We start from the raw sequence: 16,698 nt of genomic DNA on the forward strand, positions 1-16,698 counted from the left end.
AGCTTTAATTACAGGCTTGTTTCAAAGAGCCACCACTTGCCTCTTTATATTGGCTTTTCATTAAAAATAAATTATGTTTTTATAAAAAAAAAAACAACAAACCTGTGACACAAATATACTCGTTTCACGCTAGAATAACAAAAACTACAAAACAACAGTAGCTGGACTAATACTTAAAGTAACACTTGCTGGCTGAGGGACATTCCTCTTGAGGCTGCTGAAACTATGTAGAGTACACTAAGTGATTCCATCTGATTTGCAGAGAACACTATGGGTTACATTTTCACTTTATAAATATGTCACTGGCAAAGCCAACTGGCTGCAGTAAGCTTTTAAAAATGGACTTTTCTGGCTGAGCTTTTGGAAGACTGCATTTTTTTAATGAAACATAAAAAACTCATTCACTAGTTACACATTAGAAACGGCCAAAGGAAACAAAATGAACTATAAAAACTTAAACTATGAAGAATATCTAATTTTGTATGAACTTTTCATTTTGTTTTACTTGTAGTATTTTTTATAATTGGAGTTTGTCATCTAACAGACTATTGTAAATTTGTATTTTAACTAAACTTGAAGTGAATAATACAGATGATGCAAGAAAGACAAACCAAGTTTAGTTGTTGCTGTAGAACTTGACGCTGCATCACTGAAGTCAATGGGAGTTTTGCCATTGACTCGTTGCTGGATCAAGCTCTATATGGATTAAATATCTTTTACTGCTTCTTTAACAAATATGGTTATCTGCTGTTCTACATGCATTGAAGATCCCCGAAGACTCTAAGCACCTTGTCGTAAATATTTACGTTTTATTACTGTACCAGCAAGATGTTCCAACAATAATATTTGTGTGAAAGAGTTCATTTGTTAACAGTGAGGATAAATATAATATCCCTCAATCACTGTTATACGTATCTATTATCTATTACAAGAGTGTTCTGTAAATATTATTTCCACTCTTAATGATTTATTATTTTTACGATTTAACAGATTATGGTAAACATATATTTTATATCTTATCATTTGTGTGAGATCAAAACTTATTGCTATTTCTGACTTGCCCTAACAATGTGGACGAACAACTGTGCAGACGTCTATTTGTAATCTATTAGTAACTGAATCAGCATCTTTACAGTATTACTGCTGCCTGTAGTGTGTCTGTGTGTGTTTAAAGTGTTGTCACAGAAACAGAAACAGAAATAATTAAAAACAAAACTTGGGGTATTCATTAGTTAGTTAAAGGATATAGCCAAAAATCTCTTCATCTGCTTGTGGAAAAGCCCCCCGTTATTCACAACCAAGAAATATTGCTCTTTGGCATAGCCTTCCTTTAAAATGGTGGGAGAGTATGAAGTACAAAACATTAGAACGTATACTATAGAGAACACGTCTACTGTAGTAAGGGGATGGACCATGTGATCTAATGTCTTTTCTATCTCTTATTTTCTGTGATCTTCAAGGCAACTTTTATAGTAATTTAAACAATAGAATTACAGTACATCAACAAACTGATTTAATTTGTATTGTGATCTAATAAACTTCAAAAAAAATTTACGTAGCTCTGTGTGTGCGTGTGTGTGTGTCTGTCTGTCTGTCCCATCTTCCTGCATATCTTTTGTGTAGTTTTTAATACAGCTATCTGCTTTTAAAAAAATCTTGTTTTATCATTCATATACAAGAAAAGACAACAAAACTATTAACGTGGTATAAAAACACATCTCTCTGAATTCTGATCACTTGAAACCAGGTTTATTTTGCAGTTAACATACCTCATTGGAATGTTTTTGGTGTGTGGGTGTCTGCTGCCTAAGATAGTAGCTCAGATGCTTACCTGGGTAACATTTGCTTTAAGAAATAGGCCAGGTTCTGTCCTATGTTACACCTGTGCAACCGTTCTGATTTCAGTGAAGCTTCATGGGGATGACTGAGGGCAGCATTTAATGCAAAGTATAAATATTGAGCCAGAGTTAGCCGACAAGATGGAGAGAAATAAGATGCTCTGCCTACTGTGTTTTTTTTTTCTCTTTGTGTATACTGATTTTTAGGAAGTTAAAACTGAGTAGTGTGTTTATACCAACTGAGTTTGCAGTAACTTCTGTTTCTTTCCCCCTCCATATTGTGGAAGGTCTCAGGGACAGTTATGGTATGAGGACTCCCAGGCAGCACAGTGATGTTGTCAAGGAACAGCCAGGGGAAAAGGGAGAGAAGGCAAGAGAGTGAACCTCTATGGAGACAGCCCTTGATTCCAGTGAACCCCTGAGATCCTTGAGCTTAGGGGCTGAAACCTATGCCTCATTTGTGGGAGATGCGGGATGCAAATTCTTCTTTCTCCCCACAGCTGGAAGAATAAAAAGGACATTCAGTGACTGAAACTCATGGAGTTTCTACTCCCCTGACCAGGAATAAGCCAAGATAGGAGCATAGAGCCCTGAATAAAAAAAAAAAATAGGATTGTCCTATAGTGTTTCCTGAAAAATACTTCTGTAATAAGCCAGTAGGACAGAAGAGAAATATTAAAAAGGCCTTGAAAAGTTTGTTTCAGGGCATTCCAAAATGCCCTATTTGTCTCTAAAGATGGACCACTGCAGTTTGCCCATCTCCAAGACTAGGTAGAACAGGACTGGGATATAGGTATATTGCTACTTACCTGCATAACAAGGATGTTATAAATCTTAATTCATTAAAGTTCGTAAAACATTTTGAGGTCCATGGATGGAAGGTGCTATCCTAGTGCAAAGTACTTTATTTACCATGATGATTGGTTGGTACTAAACTGACAAAAGCTAGAACAAAGAACATTAAGTCTGCCGTACCGTCTTTACCTTACATTGTGCCATTTTCTCTTTTCTTCTTTGAAGCAGCATTAGTTACGAATAGTGTCAGTGCTAAAATGAAAAAAAAAAATTGAAAATTAAGTGAGACCCTTAATATTAAACAGGTTTTAATTGAATTCAGGCACCTTGGTTATGACTTTTTTTTCAAATATTGCAGAAGTTACTTTATTAATATATAATTTTCGTTGACTAATTTTTGAATTATATGTTGATGAAATCATCTACTCTGATCTTGGCTAATGCTTCAGAGCTTCTTGACCTTTAAACAATGAACCAAATGCTTCTCAAATGATTCTCAGTGATTAGTTTGGTTGACTTAACCCTTTGAATACCACATACTTCAGTATATGAGTGACAAATTATTATGAATAAATCATAAAATGAAGTGTTTGATCTTTTAAGCCATATAAATAGTATTTTAAGAGGTTAAGTAACTGGAAAGGCTTTTTAATAAAGCCACTTCATACACAATTTCAAAAGAAACTTGTTGGCTGTCCACATATACATACACACGTGTGTGTATATATGCATATATAATGTGTGTATAATATAAAATATGTTTCTAATTTTGTAAACAATAAAATCTAGAACAGAAGCCATAGACCCTGCTTTGTAATTTAAAAAACATGTGTTTCAGTGTAAGAAAACCTGAGGAAATTCATAACTCTAAAACTATTGTACCTTTTGGAAAATGCTATGAGGATTTTACATGTTAAACACGTAATTCTGTTAAAATTATTGAATTTAGTAATAGGAAGCATTTGTTCATTGATTTGAAGCTGTTAACAGAATTAAAGAATTCACATTTCTTAAAAAGGTGTGTGACTCTTATCTACTAAAACAGAAAAGATTTATGTAGTACCACTGTTTGGAAACATGAAACAAACTTCAATATATTATAGATTAAACCTAATGGGACCAAATCATCAACTTGAAGTTGTCAATGAACCTTGCAGCCAATGGCTTAAATTATGTGATATATTTTGTCTTTATCACTTGCAGTTATAAAGAAAGGCATTAGTTTGGCTTACTTCAGTAGCTGGCAGAATGTTAGTCTGAGAGTTTTTGAACATCGCTCTAATGATTTCCATGTTACAGATGCTTTTTTACAAAATATAGGTGATCTGTACAGATCCTAGCATGATTTAACTTGAGAAGATTGGTTTTCATTGTTAGCTTAGCTACATTTCCTTTAGAAGCCATCATAGACCTCTTGATTAATGGACTATTTTGCTCTGTTTCATGTTTAATAAGGGAAATGGGATTTTTCTAAGGTTGAAGAAAATTATTCTCTATACGTTGATTTATGATTTTGTTAAACCAGAGTGCTATTTCTGCCTTATTAAAACAGTTGGTATAAGACAAATATGTTTTGCATCAGCAGTCAGTAAATCATCCTCCTGAAGTATGTTCTGTTAAATATAAGACTAATCTTAGGCTTATGGCTTTAAGAAAAGAGACAATGAGGAGATTTAAAGTGCCACCGGACTCCTTACTGATTTTGTGGATACAGACTAACACAGCTACCCCTCTGATAAGAAAAGAGAGAACTTCTGCTTGAGTAAAATATAATTTTTTTTATTTAGAAATCTATAGTTGGGGTAAATCGGCCATTGCAATAGTTCAGATTTGGTTGAAATCCTATCATGATCCTCTCCCTAAAATTACATTAATTAAAAAAAGTTGTGCCTATCTATCTATAGCATCAGTGTGCTTCCCAATGAATTTGGTTCCCTTGTTTCCTAGGAGGTTGAGAAGCACTGAGTTCAACCTCTGGGAAAAGAACAGGACCGTATTTCATTATTGAAAGTCCTCCCCATCATATGTGTGCAGCAGTGTTAATGGGAATGGAGTAAATTATGTACAGATCTTCTTGGTGGGAAGGATGAAGGGACCATTTTGAGAGTAGTATAGAATGGGCAATCACAAAAAGGGGGAAAAAACGGGATCCAGTGTAGCTATTTACCTTCTGCTCCCCTTACCTGCCTCTGACCACTTGCCCTCAGCTTCAGAGTTTTTACTCTAGTGATCCAAATCTTGGGGGAGAGAATACTGATTCTCTGTTTAGTCCAGAGGTCGAAGATCAAGTAATACTGTATTAATAATTTAAGTGAATTATTAACCCATTAGCATGGTCTGTTTCTTTTTAAATAACAGTTGATATGCATCTAATAATTTCTCTGAGTCAGAATACAAGGAGATAATTTTTCCATATGCATTTTACCTCCAGTGTTGCCATATATTGAACTGTTGCCTCTGTGACCTTATATAACAATATTTGTCAAAGTGGGGAAAAATACATGAGTTTTGTTTTGTTTTGTTTTTTTGCCCATATCTGAGGCCCTGTATTGGAAGAGTAAGATCTGAAAGAGGACATGTAGAAGGAAGAATTTTTTTCTCTTTAAATCAATATCCTGTTTTAATCCTGCATGTATAGGCTATAATCCCGCAGACACTTGCAGATGTGAGATTTTGCATGGGAGTGAAATAAATGACATTATTTATGTACATGTTCGTAGGATAGGGGCTTGTCCAAGTACCTACTTCCACTGGCTTTAATATTTTCATTGGTTTCAGTGAGTGTTTGATTGGGCCGTTTTTTTGTGGGTTTCTTTGTGTGAATGGGTGCTAAAAATTATGTGCATGTTTGAATTAATGTTATCTTTTATGTAATGCTAAATCCACAACCTGATTCTGATCTCAGTTGACTTCAAAGATATTGCTCTGAATTAAATCCATGTAACTGAAATCGGCATGTGACCAGTAGGATCTTGCTGCTATTGTAGTTGAATTCTTGATTTCAATATTGACAAGTATTTTTAACTCCTCGCTACAGACATAATATTTTTTAATCCTCCCTTAAAAATATAAAATAAAGATATAATAAAGACAATGGGAAAATGTCATCACCATGTTTTCATGATGATTTTTATATTAGACCTTTTAAAGTACCTGGAATGATATGTAGATTTGAACAGTTGTTCTTAGGGTCATTTATTTTATTTTATTTTATTTTATTTTATTTTATTTTAATAATTGTGGTCCCTCAGTTAAAATAGAATATTAACTTAAATCAGAAAACTAATTTTTTTGCTATCTTTTTGTTTCTCTTAATGTATTGTTATTTACGCAAGAAAGGAAACAGTTAACTAGCTTGAGTTTTAACAGATAATGTTTTTACAACTTTTGGAAGGTTTAGTTCTCTTTGTTCTAGCGCATTATTTATACATTAAAAATAATCTGTTTGATTAGTAATAGGTTTGTGAGCCAAACTGGCAAAATCCATGAAATGCAAAGTACAGATGTCCTTCAAGTCACATCAGTTTACTTGTGGGTTAAATTACCTTATGGAAAGGACAGGTGGGAATAGGATGAGCAATGGTTCTGGGAGTTGTCAGGGATTTCCTTCCCTCACTCCCTGGCAAGAGTTTGGGTGGGGCATAGGCTACCGGAGCAGGGAGTAACTTCTTCCAGGCATTATCTGAAAATGGAGGGGGATTCTCACACTTCATGGGGTACCAGGTGCCAAATAGCTTTCCAAGGTGGTAAGAGCAGCACTCCTTGAGGTAGAGCCACGTGGGAACCACCCCTTCTCCATTTGTGAAGTGATTTTCACAGCTTGGACCCTTGTGAAGACACTGGATCTGTTTTGTTTTTCCTATTTGCGTTATGGATATTTTCTTCTCTCTGCCGATTCACGGTTTGCTCTTCCTTCCGTCACTATCTTTTTGCTACCAGCATTGGTCTCATTACCACTTCTCCTTTCCCTATCCACAAAAAGAACAAGAGTACTTGTGGCACCTTAGAGACTAACCACAAAAAGCTTACAAGAAAGCTTATGCTTAGATAAATTGGTTAGTCTCTAAGGTGCCACAAGTACTCCTGTTCTTTTTGCGGATACAGACTAACACGGCTGCTACTCTGAAACCTTTCCCTATCCAGTTTCCTTTCTTTATTACCTAGTCTCTTACTCCGGTCAACTCATCCCCTTGTGCCTTCCTCTGCCCCTATAAATATATATTTAAAAAATAAAATAAAGTAGAAGTAACATGAAGTGCATCAACCATCACCCCATCATTTTACTCGTATATTGTTTCCCTTTCCTCTATGCTTTGTCTGTCTAGTCTATTTTGAGTGTAAGCTCTTCAGGACAGGGTCTGTATCTTCTTTTAACTTTATACAGAACTCAACACAGCGGGTCTCTAATCGGACCTTTGGACACTGGCCTCATATAACTGATGGTAATAGAGTGTTAGCCTCAACTTTGAACATTTTGAGTGGAATCCTGGCTCCACTGAAGTCAGTGAAAGTTTTACAAGTTGACTTCAATGGGGCCAATATTTCACCTCTTCTTTGTTTTGTGTGGGAGGTCACAGCTGTTTTTTGTTTTGTTTTGTTTATATCTAACTGTAGTGTAACTTCATTGTTAATTTCTGTAAATAACCTGGGCCTGATTTTCAGTTACTCTAGCATCATTGACAGTGTCAAGGAGCCTTAAAGTGGGAGTAAATTACATTTATGCCTACTTTAAAGCTGCTTTATGCTGCCAATATGGTAAATTAGTATTCATTTACATTTAGTGTCAATGAGAATTCAGGCCTGTATATTTTAATAAAAATCTAATATGTAATTAACGGTGCTTTTGTTTCCTTTAGGTCGAGATTTGATATGCATACAGTCCATGGATGGCATGCTTATGTTGTTTGAACAGGAAAGCTATGCTTTTGGTAGATTTCTACCTGGTTTTCTTCTACCGGGTCCGTTAACTTACAGCTCTCGAACAGATTCCTTCATTACAGTCTCTTCCTGTCAACAAGTTGAGAGCTACAAGTATGTATAAATGTTAAATAAGTAATAGTATTTCCTTTTAGGGCTGCCGTCATATAACGTGAATATACTGAAGATAAAAAGTAATGTTTTGTGAAAATATAAATAACTATAATATTTTATTTGCTTTTACTCATGTTGTACCACATATCTACTTTTTAAAAGAGGAAAGAACAGATGCCTTTCTTGGTGCTGTCACCTGAAGCTCAGACTTGAATTGTTGTTCTCTGGGTATGCCAGAAGAAGGCCAGGAGACACTGGATGTGTTAATTAGGCCTCAACTTTATTCCTAAGTGTCTGGGAGTACCTGCCAGATAAAACCGTACAGTGCAGGTAATTCCATAATTATTTACATTCATCTGGGAAGGCTGCTGGCAGCCCTCCCCCTTACCCATCCTGATCCCCAGCTAAGACATTGCTGAGACCTCACTACTTCCTCCCCTTCCCCCTTGAATGAGAGTCAAGGGGTATATAAAGGAGATTGAGTTGACTCCCTCCCTCACTCCCCTACCCCTGTTTCCACTCCTTAAAACGGATCGGGAAAGGATTTAATCTGATAACTGTATCAATTCCCTGCAGAGTACCTGCACTGGACATCTGCCCCAAGCTTCCATAATGAGGTGTAGCATTGTAACCTAACTCCCCTTTTGTTGTTTGCTCCCTCAAGCCTCCAGCCCTCTGGGAGGGATGGTGAAAAAACCTACTTGGTGTTGGCCAATCTAGCAGTGAGGGGAAAATTCCTTCCCAGCCCCCTGAGAAAGGAGCGACTAATATAATGCCCACAGCAGATAATGACTAAAATCTGGTACTTCAGATATTTCCATTGATGAGAGGGTGGGTGCTGCTTAATCTGACCAGATGAAAGGAGGGCTCTCACTGCCCAGGTGTGGGCATAAATATTCCCCCCTCTCTTCTGGTCACCTGTGGGGAGGGATAGGTGTCCCCATGCTGACCTGGAATGGGGCTACCTCTGTATTGGAGGTACCTCACTGGCTCTCTACCTGTCTTTAAAGGGGCAACTCAGCATGTCTGCCAAAACCGACAAAGGTCCCCACCACTTAATGCGTGGTGAGGTCAGTCAGCTTTGAGCACTCATACATTAATCTGGTGAGGTCTGACTATGTCCTAGATTGGAATAATGTACATTTTGTCAGAATGTAGTGAGGTATAGATCGTTGCTTTTAAAGAATGGAGAGTGACTGATGGGGAATGGCATCATCTTTGGAGTGAGGTGCTTTCTCAGTGAGAACTGAAGTGGTAGTAAAAGGGAGGTGAAATTGATGGGTGAAAAAAGAAAGTGAGAGATTGATGTGGGAAAGAGGGAAAATATGTGGTTGCTGTTTCATTGAGTATCATTGATATGCTTGGTGCTGTACAAAATACAGAGGAAAGCACAGGCCCTGCCTCAGTGAATTAACAGTTAAACGGAATGGCTTAAAGATGTAACATACCAGATTACCGGAAGAATGTTAGATCTCAGTGCAGGATGATGGCTTTTTTTAGTGTTGGGTTGTGTACAGAGGATGATAGCTGATTGTATTACAGGTGATGTTAAGCAGGCAGTTGAGTGAAGAGAGGGTCACTCACTAGGGGAGGGAAGAAGGGAGCTACAAGCTCCAGGGCCGTTATGTACAGAAGGCTTAAAGAGAAGAGACTCTTTACGAAGGTAAAGGTTAAGGAGGAGGTTTGTATAACAAAGGGAATGAGGAAGAAACAAGAGCAGAGATTTTGTGTATAACTTTAAATGTGAGAATCAGAAGAGATGTAATAATTTCACAGCCCTAGCTGATGTTAGTATTTTGAATTCAAGTTTCCAAACAACATATCACTGGGCTAAATAAAAGGGGTTTCTTGTGGATATGTCGGCCTCATGCTTCTATTTAAGAATGAAGTAGGCATCTATGAATCTCTTTAGAAAGCAACAAGAAACTATTGTGTGAATCTCAAGGGTCCTTGTACTTCAGCTCTCGGTATTTAATTTTGAATAGTAACAATTTAGCATCACTTCATTTTTCCCCCATAAGTGACAGCATACCTTTTTGAGTCATTATTTTAGACAGCTACCGAAGAATCTAGTATTCAAAAGCCCTTCAAAAATTGAAAGTGATCAGAGCCAGGCAGAAGTCAATTTAAGCAGTATATCATTAAGCCACACTGCTTGTGCTCACAATAAAGATCTGCCCAGTGGAGATGACTGATTAGCAACACAGCTACTGGTAATAAATTGTAAACTATATGTGTTTTGAAAGATTAAGGAAACGAGTTATACAAATGGTTCAAGTCTGCCAAAAAGTTAAGCAATGCTGTGAAGCTGTGCCATTCAACTTTTCAAACATGCTGCTGCTAAGTAAACATGTTAGTACTGTAGCATTACTTCTAATTAACAATGCAGACCTGTGGTTGCCAAGTGCCAGCCTCCGCCTGACCGCCTGACTTCTGTACAAATGAACAACCATACATAGATCTTTGTGTTAAAATCCTCTATCCTCTACTTTAGCCTTTTAACAGGAGTTGATTCTTATCTGTTAAAATATTAACAGGTTGCCTGCATGCATCCCAAGTCCTTGGGTTTAACAGTGCAGTTGTTGTAGGTGCCAATTTGCCTACGTCTTGTTGCCATACCAACAAGTTTTCCTCTTGACTTTTCCCTATGGAGGGAATCAGACATGCTGCTGCTTTAATTATATTCTAGTAGGACCCATAAACCCCACTCAGGATAGAAGACCCATGCTGTATAAACACTGATGAAGACAGAGTCCCTTTTCTTGGGAAGCTCACAAACTAAGTGACGTAAGATCCAATAGTGTAGGTTGGGCATATGGATATAACATACAGATAAATGTGTGTGGTCATGATTGACGCAGTATGACTAACTTCATTTTGCCCCTTTTTGCATATTAGTGGGAGTGCCTCTAACTAGTGCCCTATATTGAGGCCTGTCCCTACTAAAGATGATGTGGGCATATTCCTAGACTCCTGTTTCTGAGACCAAGCTTGGATTTGGAATTCTGGGCTAAGAGAATTACCCTTTAGGAAAGATAAAAGAACAAAATTATATCTTTTCTTATCTTATCATTGAAGATCCTGGGCTTCTTGACTTTTGAATATAGTTCAATACTGAGAAGTGTGAAAATTGATGCTGGACTGCTGGCCTTTCCCATTCAGAGAGGGATGTATAATCTGGCAATTGAGTGCTACCAGATGTGATGCTGGCAGCCTGAGTACCAGCTGTGGCCAAGGGCTAGACATCAGCTGAGAACTGACAAACTCACAGCTGGAAGCCAGGCCAATTTACTTGTATATAGATCAAAGTGATCATTAAATACATAAGAATGTATTTGCAGTGTAGTTGTAGTTGTCGGTCCCAGGATATTAGAGAGACAAAGTGGGTGAGCTCTGTGTGGCTCGAATCTTGTGTCTCTCACCAACAGACGTTGGTCCAATAAAAGATATTGCTGCAGACTTTGATTTGCCATATGCTCTGCCATAATGCTGCACTGGCCACCAGGGGTCTCAGGAACATAAGGTAAAAAATCCTATGTGATGAAACCTGCTTGTTCTTCTTGTGAGGAATGTAATCTCCCTAGCTTTGTGTGGGACTCACGTTTAATTAAAACCACCTGCTACACCTCATAAGTCCCCCTATACTTTGCAGTGCAGAGGCAGGGGCCTGCAGAAACACTGGTTGAACTGAAGGGAGCTGTCTTCTTTATAAGCCCTTGCTACCTGACTGAGGAAGTCTCTCAAGTTCTCCCCTAAAGGCAGCTAAAGCCTCATCTAGTTGACTGCTGCGATTTCTTCCCCAAGAATTGTAGCACCTGCATTGGCTGCTATGACTCCTGCTGTTGTTTGCTATACTGAAACACTCAGCTAGGGAGGTGGGCGTGCTGGTACTAATACATTTATGGAAGTGCGCTTACCTTGCATCTCTTTCATTCTCCATCCCTGTGAAGGGATAATGAAATGGATCTGGAGAGCTACGTCACACTATTCACCCCATCAGCCTGGTGATGTGCTCCTTGTTTTTGTGGGCCATTCTGACTGCAGTTGTCACTGCTGATCTGTCTCCATGTCTTACATTCTTTTGCTGCTGGTTACTGAGAGTAGTCAAGAACTGCTTCTAGAGCAGCTGAGTGACCTGTTGCCCTTGCTCAGATGTCAGATGTGCGTGCTGCTGGGGTTGACCTGGTGGCCAGATGGAAGCCAGGGTTGGCCTTGTGTCTGGGTGGGAACTTAAGAGAAATTTCCAACCTTTTCCCAGGGGTTGACCTGGTATTTGCTAGAGTCTTCAGGGCCCCACCTCAGCAACAATGATCTGGAAGGCATAAGAAAGTTCCTGTCCCAAGTAGAGGAAGCAAGTTTCCTGACCAGAGGTCCAGTGTTTCTTCTGCTACTGAAGTAGCTGTCCTGCCCATCCCTTGTCTGCCTGGTGGGCTTCCCCGGAATACTGAATATTTTAGCAAGTTGGAATGGAAATATCCCCAGCCATCCCAATGATTTTTAATCCTCCTTCCTCCTACCCTATGCAGTGCTGGTCAGTCATAGCAACCCGCAGATTAAGAATCTGCTAGTTGTGTTAGTCTCTACCTACATGTCACTAGTTCAAGTCATATATAAAGCAAAATTTGCTTCCTGCAAAGGAATTTGGGCCTGATTACATCAGCGATATAGTTTAAGGGTACTGTGATTAGTTTAGCAATTTTCTTTTGGCAAGAATTAATCTGCATGAAGCATACAGATTCCTATGAAACTCCTACTCAACATTCCAATCTGACAAGTTCATCTGCTTTCAAGACCAAAAGTGCACATTTTCCTTCATCATAAGGGCTTATAGCCAAAATGCATCATCTTTGTGAGGGGGAGGAGGAATGAAGATTTTAGAGATAATCATAACCTAAAGGATTTAGAGGAACATAGCCATTTTTTTTTTCTGTTTTGCATTTTGTCTCAAGAGTACAATTTATCTAATGGTAACATAACCTGGCTTGTGCTTTACTGCCATAATAAATATTTACTGCTCTAGCACCAGAATTCCTATTATCTCTCAAACAATATATTCGGTTAATGGAGCCTTTATGCTTTCTACTAGTGGGACTATTTTGTGTTGACTCCTGGATACTAAATAGGCTGTAAAGTTTGTATAGTTGCATTGACCAGGGGAAGGTATAGTGATATAAGCATAAAGATGTGAAGTAAATAGAAAATTGGCATCAGTCATTTCTTTCCAACATGGATAACTGATAGCAGTATAATTTACTGTTTGTGAATTTTCTAGGTGACACCTTTTAAAAACTGTGGTCTTGGTTTCTATTCATGGTATTTTAAAGATCCACAGCTCATTTCAAGAGATTAGGGGTTTGCTATAATGTCTTTGGCTAAACTTTACCTCTGTCTGTCTGGTGGTCACCATTCACTTCAGTGGTGTCTTTGATCACAGTTTCAGGATTAGCTGTGCCTTTGATTCTCCCTCACACTCCTGCCCCTTATCTTCCTTGAGGGCACCCTTTTATGGCTTTAGGCTTCCTACCCATCACCTTTCTTGGGGTGGAGACCCATGTGTCTCTCCTTTCAGACTGCAGCTTGGTTGCAGTCCCTCTGCATCTCACTTGTGATTTTTCCAGCAGGTGTAACTGGGGTCCAACATACGTGGTTGTTAATGCTTTCTCCTGGGCTACAACAGTGTACACTGGTTACCAGTCAGCTTTCACAAAACAAACTGCATTTATTCTTAGAGCAAAAGCATTACAGAGAAAACATATAAAAAACAATAAAAGTTCCTATAGACATGCAAAAAGCTTACCAGAGGTTACCTATCAGTCTTATGGGATCCTGGTAGGTCAAAGTCTTTCCAACCCTTCTGCAAGGGTTGGGGCCCTTGGACAGAATGCCTTGTAATTTGCTGCAGCAAGAAAGCTCTGAGTCCATTTAAATGCAGGCTTTTTATGCCAAAACCCTTTTCTTTGTCTATTGGTCTCTGGAAAATCCAGTTTGAACCAGCATACACAAACCTTCATAGGGGGTGGTTCCTCTCTGAAGGTGTTTACAATGTGAGCAATTCATCTTCATCATCATCTATTGTTTTAGTTTCTGTCCTGTGGAGTAGAACAGACTCATACATACTATCTCTGGTCTGCAGTGATACATAAACTTAATATTATGTTCCCCGAAAGATACTTTATGTGGTTGCAATATCTGTCACAGGTTTGTTTTAGTAGTGCTGTGTAGTTTGTGAAGTACTTTGAGATCCTTCAGGATTTTGATACATGTAATGTGCCAAAATACTTTGAGAGAAAAACATAATGAAATATAATTATTGAAGTATTATGGTACATTGCAAAGTAGGATTTACTAATATTCCATATAAGCTAAGGGAAGGATACTGGAAGGGAATTACACATAAGTTATATCTCAAAGCTGAATGCACAATTGAGCCCTCAAAGGTGAGGGAGAAATAGGGCCCATCTGTAGCAAAGCAGAAGAAATTTTGTTTTTAATGTTTTATGTTAAAGAAATGATATGTCTTTCTGATTTTGGCAAACTCAGTGTGCCACCCATCTGGACTGGTATTTTTTAACAGGGCAACATGGAACAATTTGTCCTGCTCTGAATTTTTCTGCCATCCTGAGATTTATACAGTACAGTGCCTTCACCTCAGCAATCAAGCACTATTAAATTGATTCTTATTTTCAAGCTCGAAAGTAACATCTCTCTCCATATTTAAGTTATTTTACATGTGATGTGACATGAAAGAATGCTAAATAGCTTGATAGGTTTGTTTGGCCCTCTGTGGGTTCTGTGGTTTTAAGATTTCAGTGTTACAAGGAACTGCCATTCAATCAGTCATTTCATAGATATCAATGCACTTTTATGATTTGTGGGAGACTAGTCTGAAAAATGTAGATCTCCCCCATATTATATTGTAAAATAATACTGTATTTGATCCAATGTTTCTGATTCAGTACTTTGGACAAGAAAGTCAGGTTCCTAAGATCATTTCATTGAACACTTATGTGGTAAAGAGAGATTTTTTCCCCCACCTCAGAATCTGCAACATCTATTTTAAATGTTCCGTAGTTTGAAAACAGAGTGTTTTTGCTTGTTTGGAAGGCAAAGTTGGAGAGAGATACGGTAGTATTTGTTTTGTAGTTTTTTTACTTAGGTCATAGAAAAATTGCTTTTGAACAATTGCATTTCTCAACTCAGATAGAAATTTTAAAATTTTCTGTAGTAAAAATAAAATAAAGTTAAAACCACTAACAAAAATCCTTTAGTAGCCATTGCCCCAAATACAGAAATAAACCTAAAATGTTAGAGTTGATTGTGTTAATATTTAACTTTGTCTTGGAATAAACTAAAATATATTTAATCTGCTGTTAAATTACTGAAATCATCAGGGAGAATTGGGACACTTGGAACTCTCTGTTGTCCTAAGCCTGATTTTAACAGGAGCTGAATCAGTATATTTCCAGAGCTGGGCCCTAATTTATAGGTAAAGCTTTGCAAAAATTATTAAAATACATTGATTTGTTTTGTGAGGGAGTGTGATGTCTTGAAAGTGGCCAGTTAGAGTATTAAGAAAATTATCGACTTGTAGGATTGTGTGTTAAATGATAAAGATAAAGGCATTTAGCATGCATGTCTAAAATCAACTATGTGCTGAATACCTGTTACACTTACTCTTTTTGATACATTTGGCTCATGATATTGTGATAATACTTTACACTTTTATATCATCTTAATCTCAAAGTGCTTTAAAGTGTGCTGCTTCTCCGATCTATCCCATGTGTCTTAAGAGTAAGACATTAACAACATATTTTTTTGCTGTTTTTTATTCCTGTTGGATCTGCAGAGCCAACTAAGAGAGAGTATGTTTGATTCAATTCCTCATGCAACAGGAACAGGGTTGTTTAATAAGTTACGCCGGTGCAAACCCAGGAAGGAAACGGAAATATATAGGTGTCACTGAGGGCATAATTTGAGCATTGTGGGGGTTGCATAAGTGCAACTAAGGGCACATATAGGCCTGCATAATTTTTATTATGGTTGATAATGAATGAGTGAGAGGAAAGAAGCCAACTTGACTCAGTTTGCTGGGCTGTCTGTAATAAAATGAAACCTATGCAACTCATGTAGTCCCATTTTTACAGAGACACATTTCCGAGTAGAACCATTTAATTTTCTAACATGTCTCTAAACATGGCACCTGTTACTCTGTCTCAGCTTTAGTTTAAATTTTTTTTTTAAATTAGAGATTATTTGAAATGAGGAAGATTCATGCTTTTTCTCACTGCCCTAAGGTCCTATTTTCAAAATGCTGTAATAAATTCTCTGGCCTGTCTCTCGTTTATGGCACCCACCTCTAACATTTAGTTTAAACAAACAAAATAAAATCTGAACTCTTGTGGAAAAAAAAATTAATGTAAATGTAATCCACACACCTTCTGGGTGTGGTGTTCAGTCCCATCTAGTGGCACAGAGACCACTTAAAGATAGAGATAAAATGAGTCTGCTCTACAGCCTTAGCTAAGAGTTGGTTTTTAGCTCATGCTGTAGAGGCTCATGCCTTGAGCTCCAAAGATTCCCAGTTCGATCCTGTCGGGTTGTTGGTGTTACGTGAAATTAAAAAACTGAAATCTTCCACTACTATTAGATAAGCATGTATCCTTAAGGTAAAAAATCTCAATCTGATAGCATGTTTTAAATACTACTTTTAAATCCATTATCTAGATCCTATCCTTCAGTGCATGTGCTCCGTAAGAATGATGGTATCAAGATACATTGTACAGTAGGTTTTCTGATAACATTTTTGGATTCTGCTTTTGCCATAACCTTTATAGTTAACATTATTTTAAAATTTGATGTAAAACTGATGAACTGCAAAGAGACACTATCTGTATTTTTTATAACAGGTACCAAGTGCTGGCATTTGCAACAGATGCTGATGAAAGACAGGAGACAGAGCAGCAAAAACTGAGTTCTGGAAAAAGGCTTGTTGTAAGAGCTGTTTATTTTACATAAACTATACCCTGCAGTGCAT

General features: G+C 37.7%; 1 protein-coding gene across 1 annotated transcript in view; it reads left to right on the plus strand.

Annotated features, from left to right (window-relative positions):
- Positions 1 to 16,698, plus strand: part of BBS9 (Bardet-Biedl syndrome 9) — a 493,194-nt gene that overhangs the window by 37,867 nt on the left and 438,629 nt on the right. The window contains 2 exon segments of the mRNA XM_030549388.1: positions 7,490 to 7,664; positions 16,571 to 16,655. Of these exon segments, the coding sequence (XP_030405248.1) occupies positions 7,490 to 7,664; positions 16,571 to 16,655 (260 nt within the window).

The sequence above is a fragment of the Gopherus evgoodei genome, chromosome 2 (genome assembly GCF_007399415.2).
Source record: "Gopherus evgoodei ecotype Sinaloan lineage chromosome 2, rGopEvg1_v1.p, whole genome shotgun sequence".
Taxonomy (NCBI): Eukaryota; Metazoa; Chordata; order Testudines; family Testudinidae; genus Gopherus; species Gopherus evgoodei.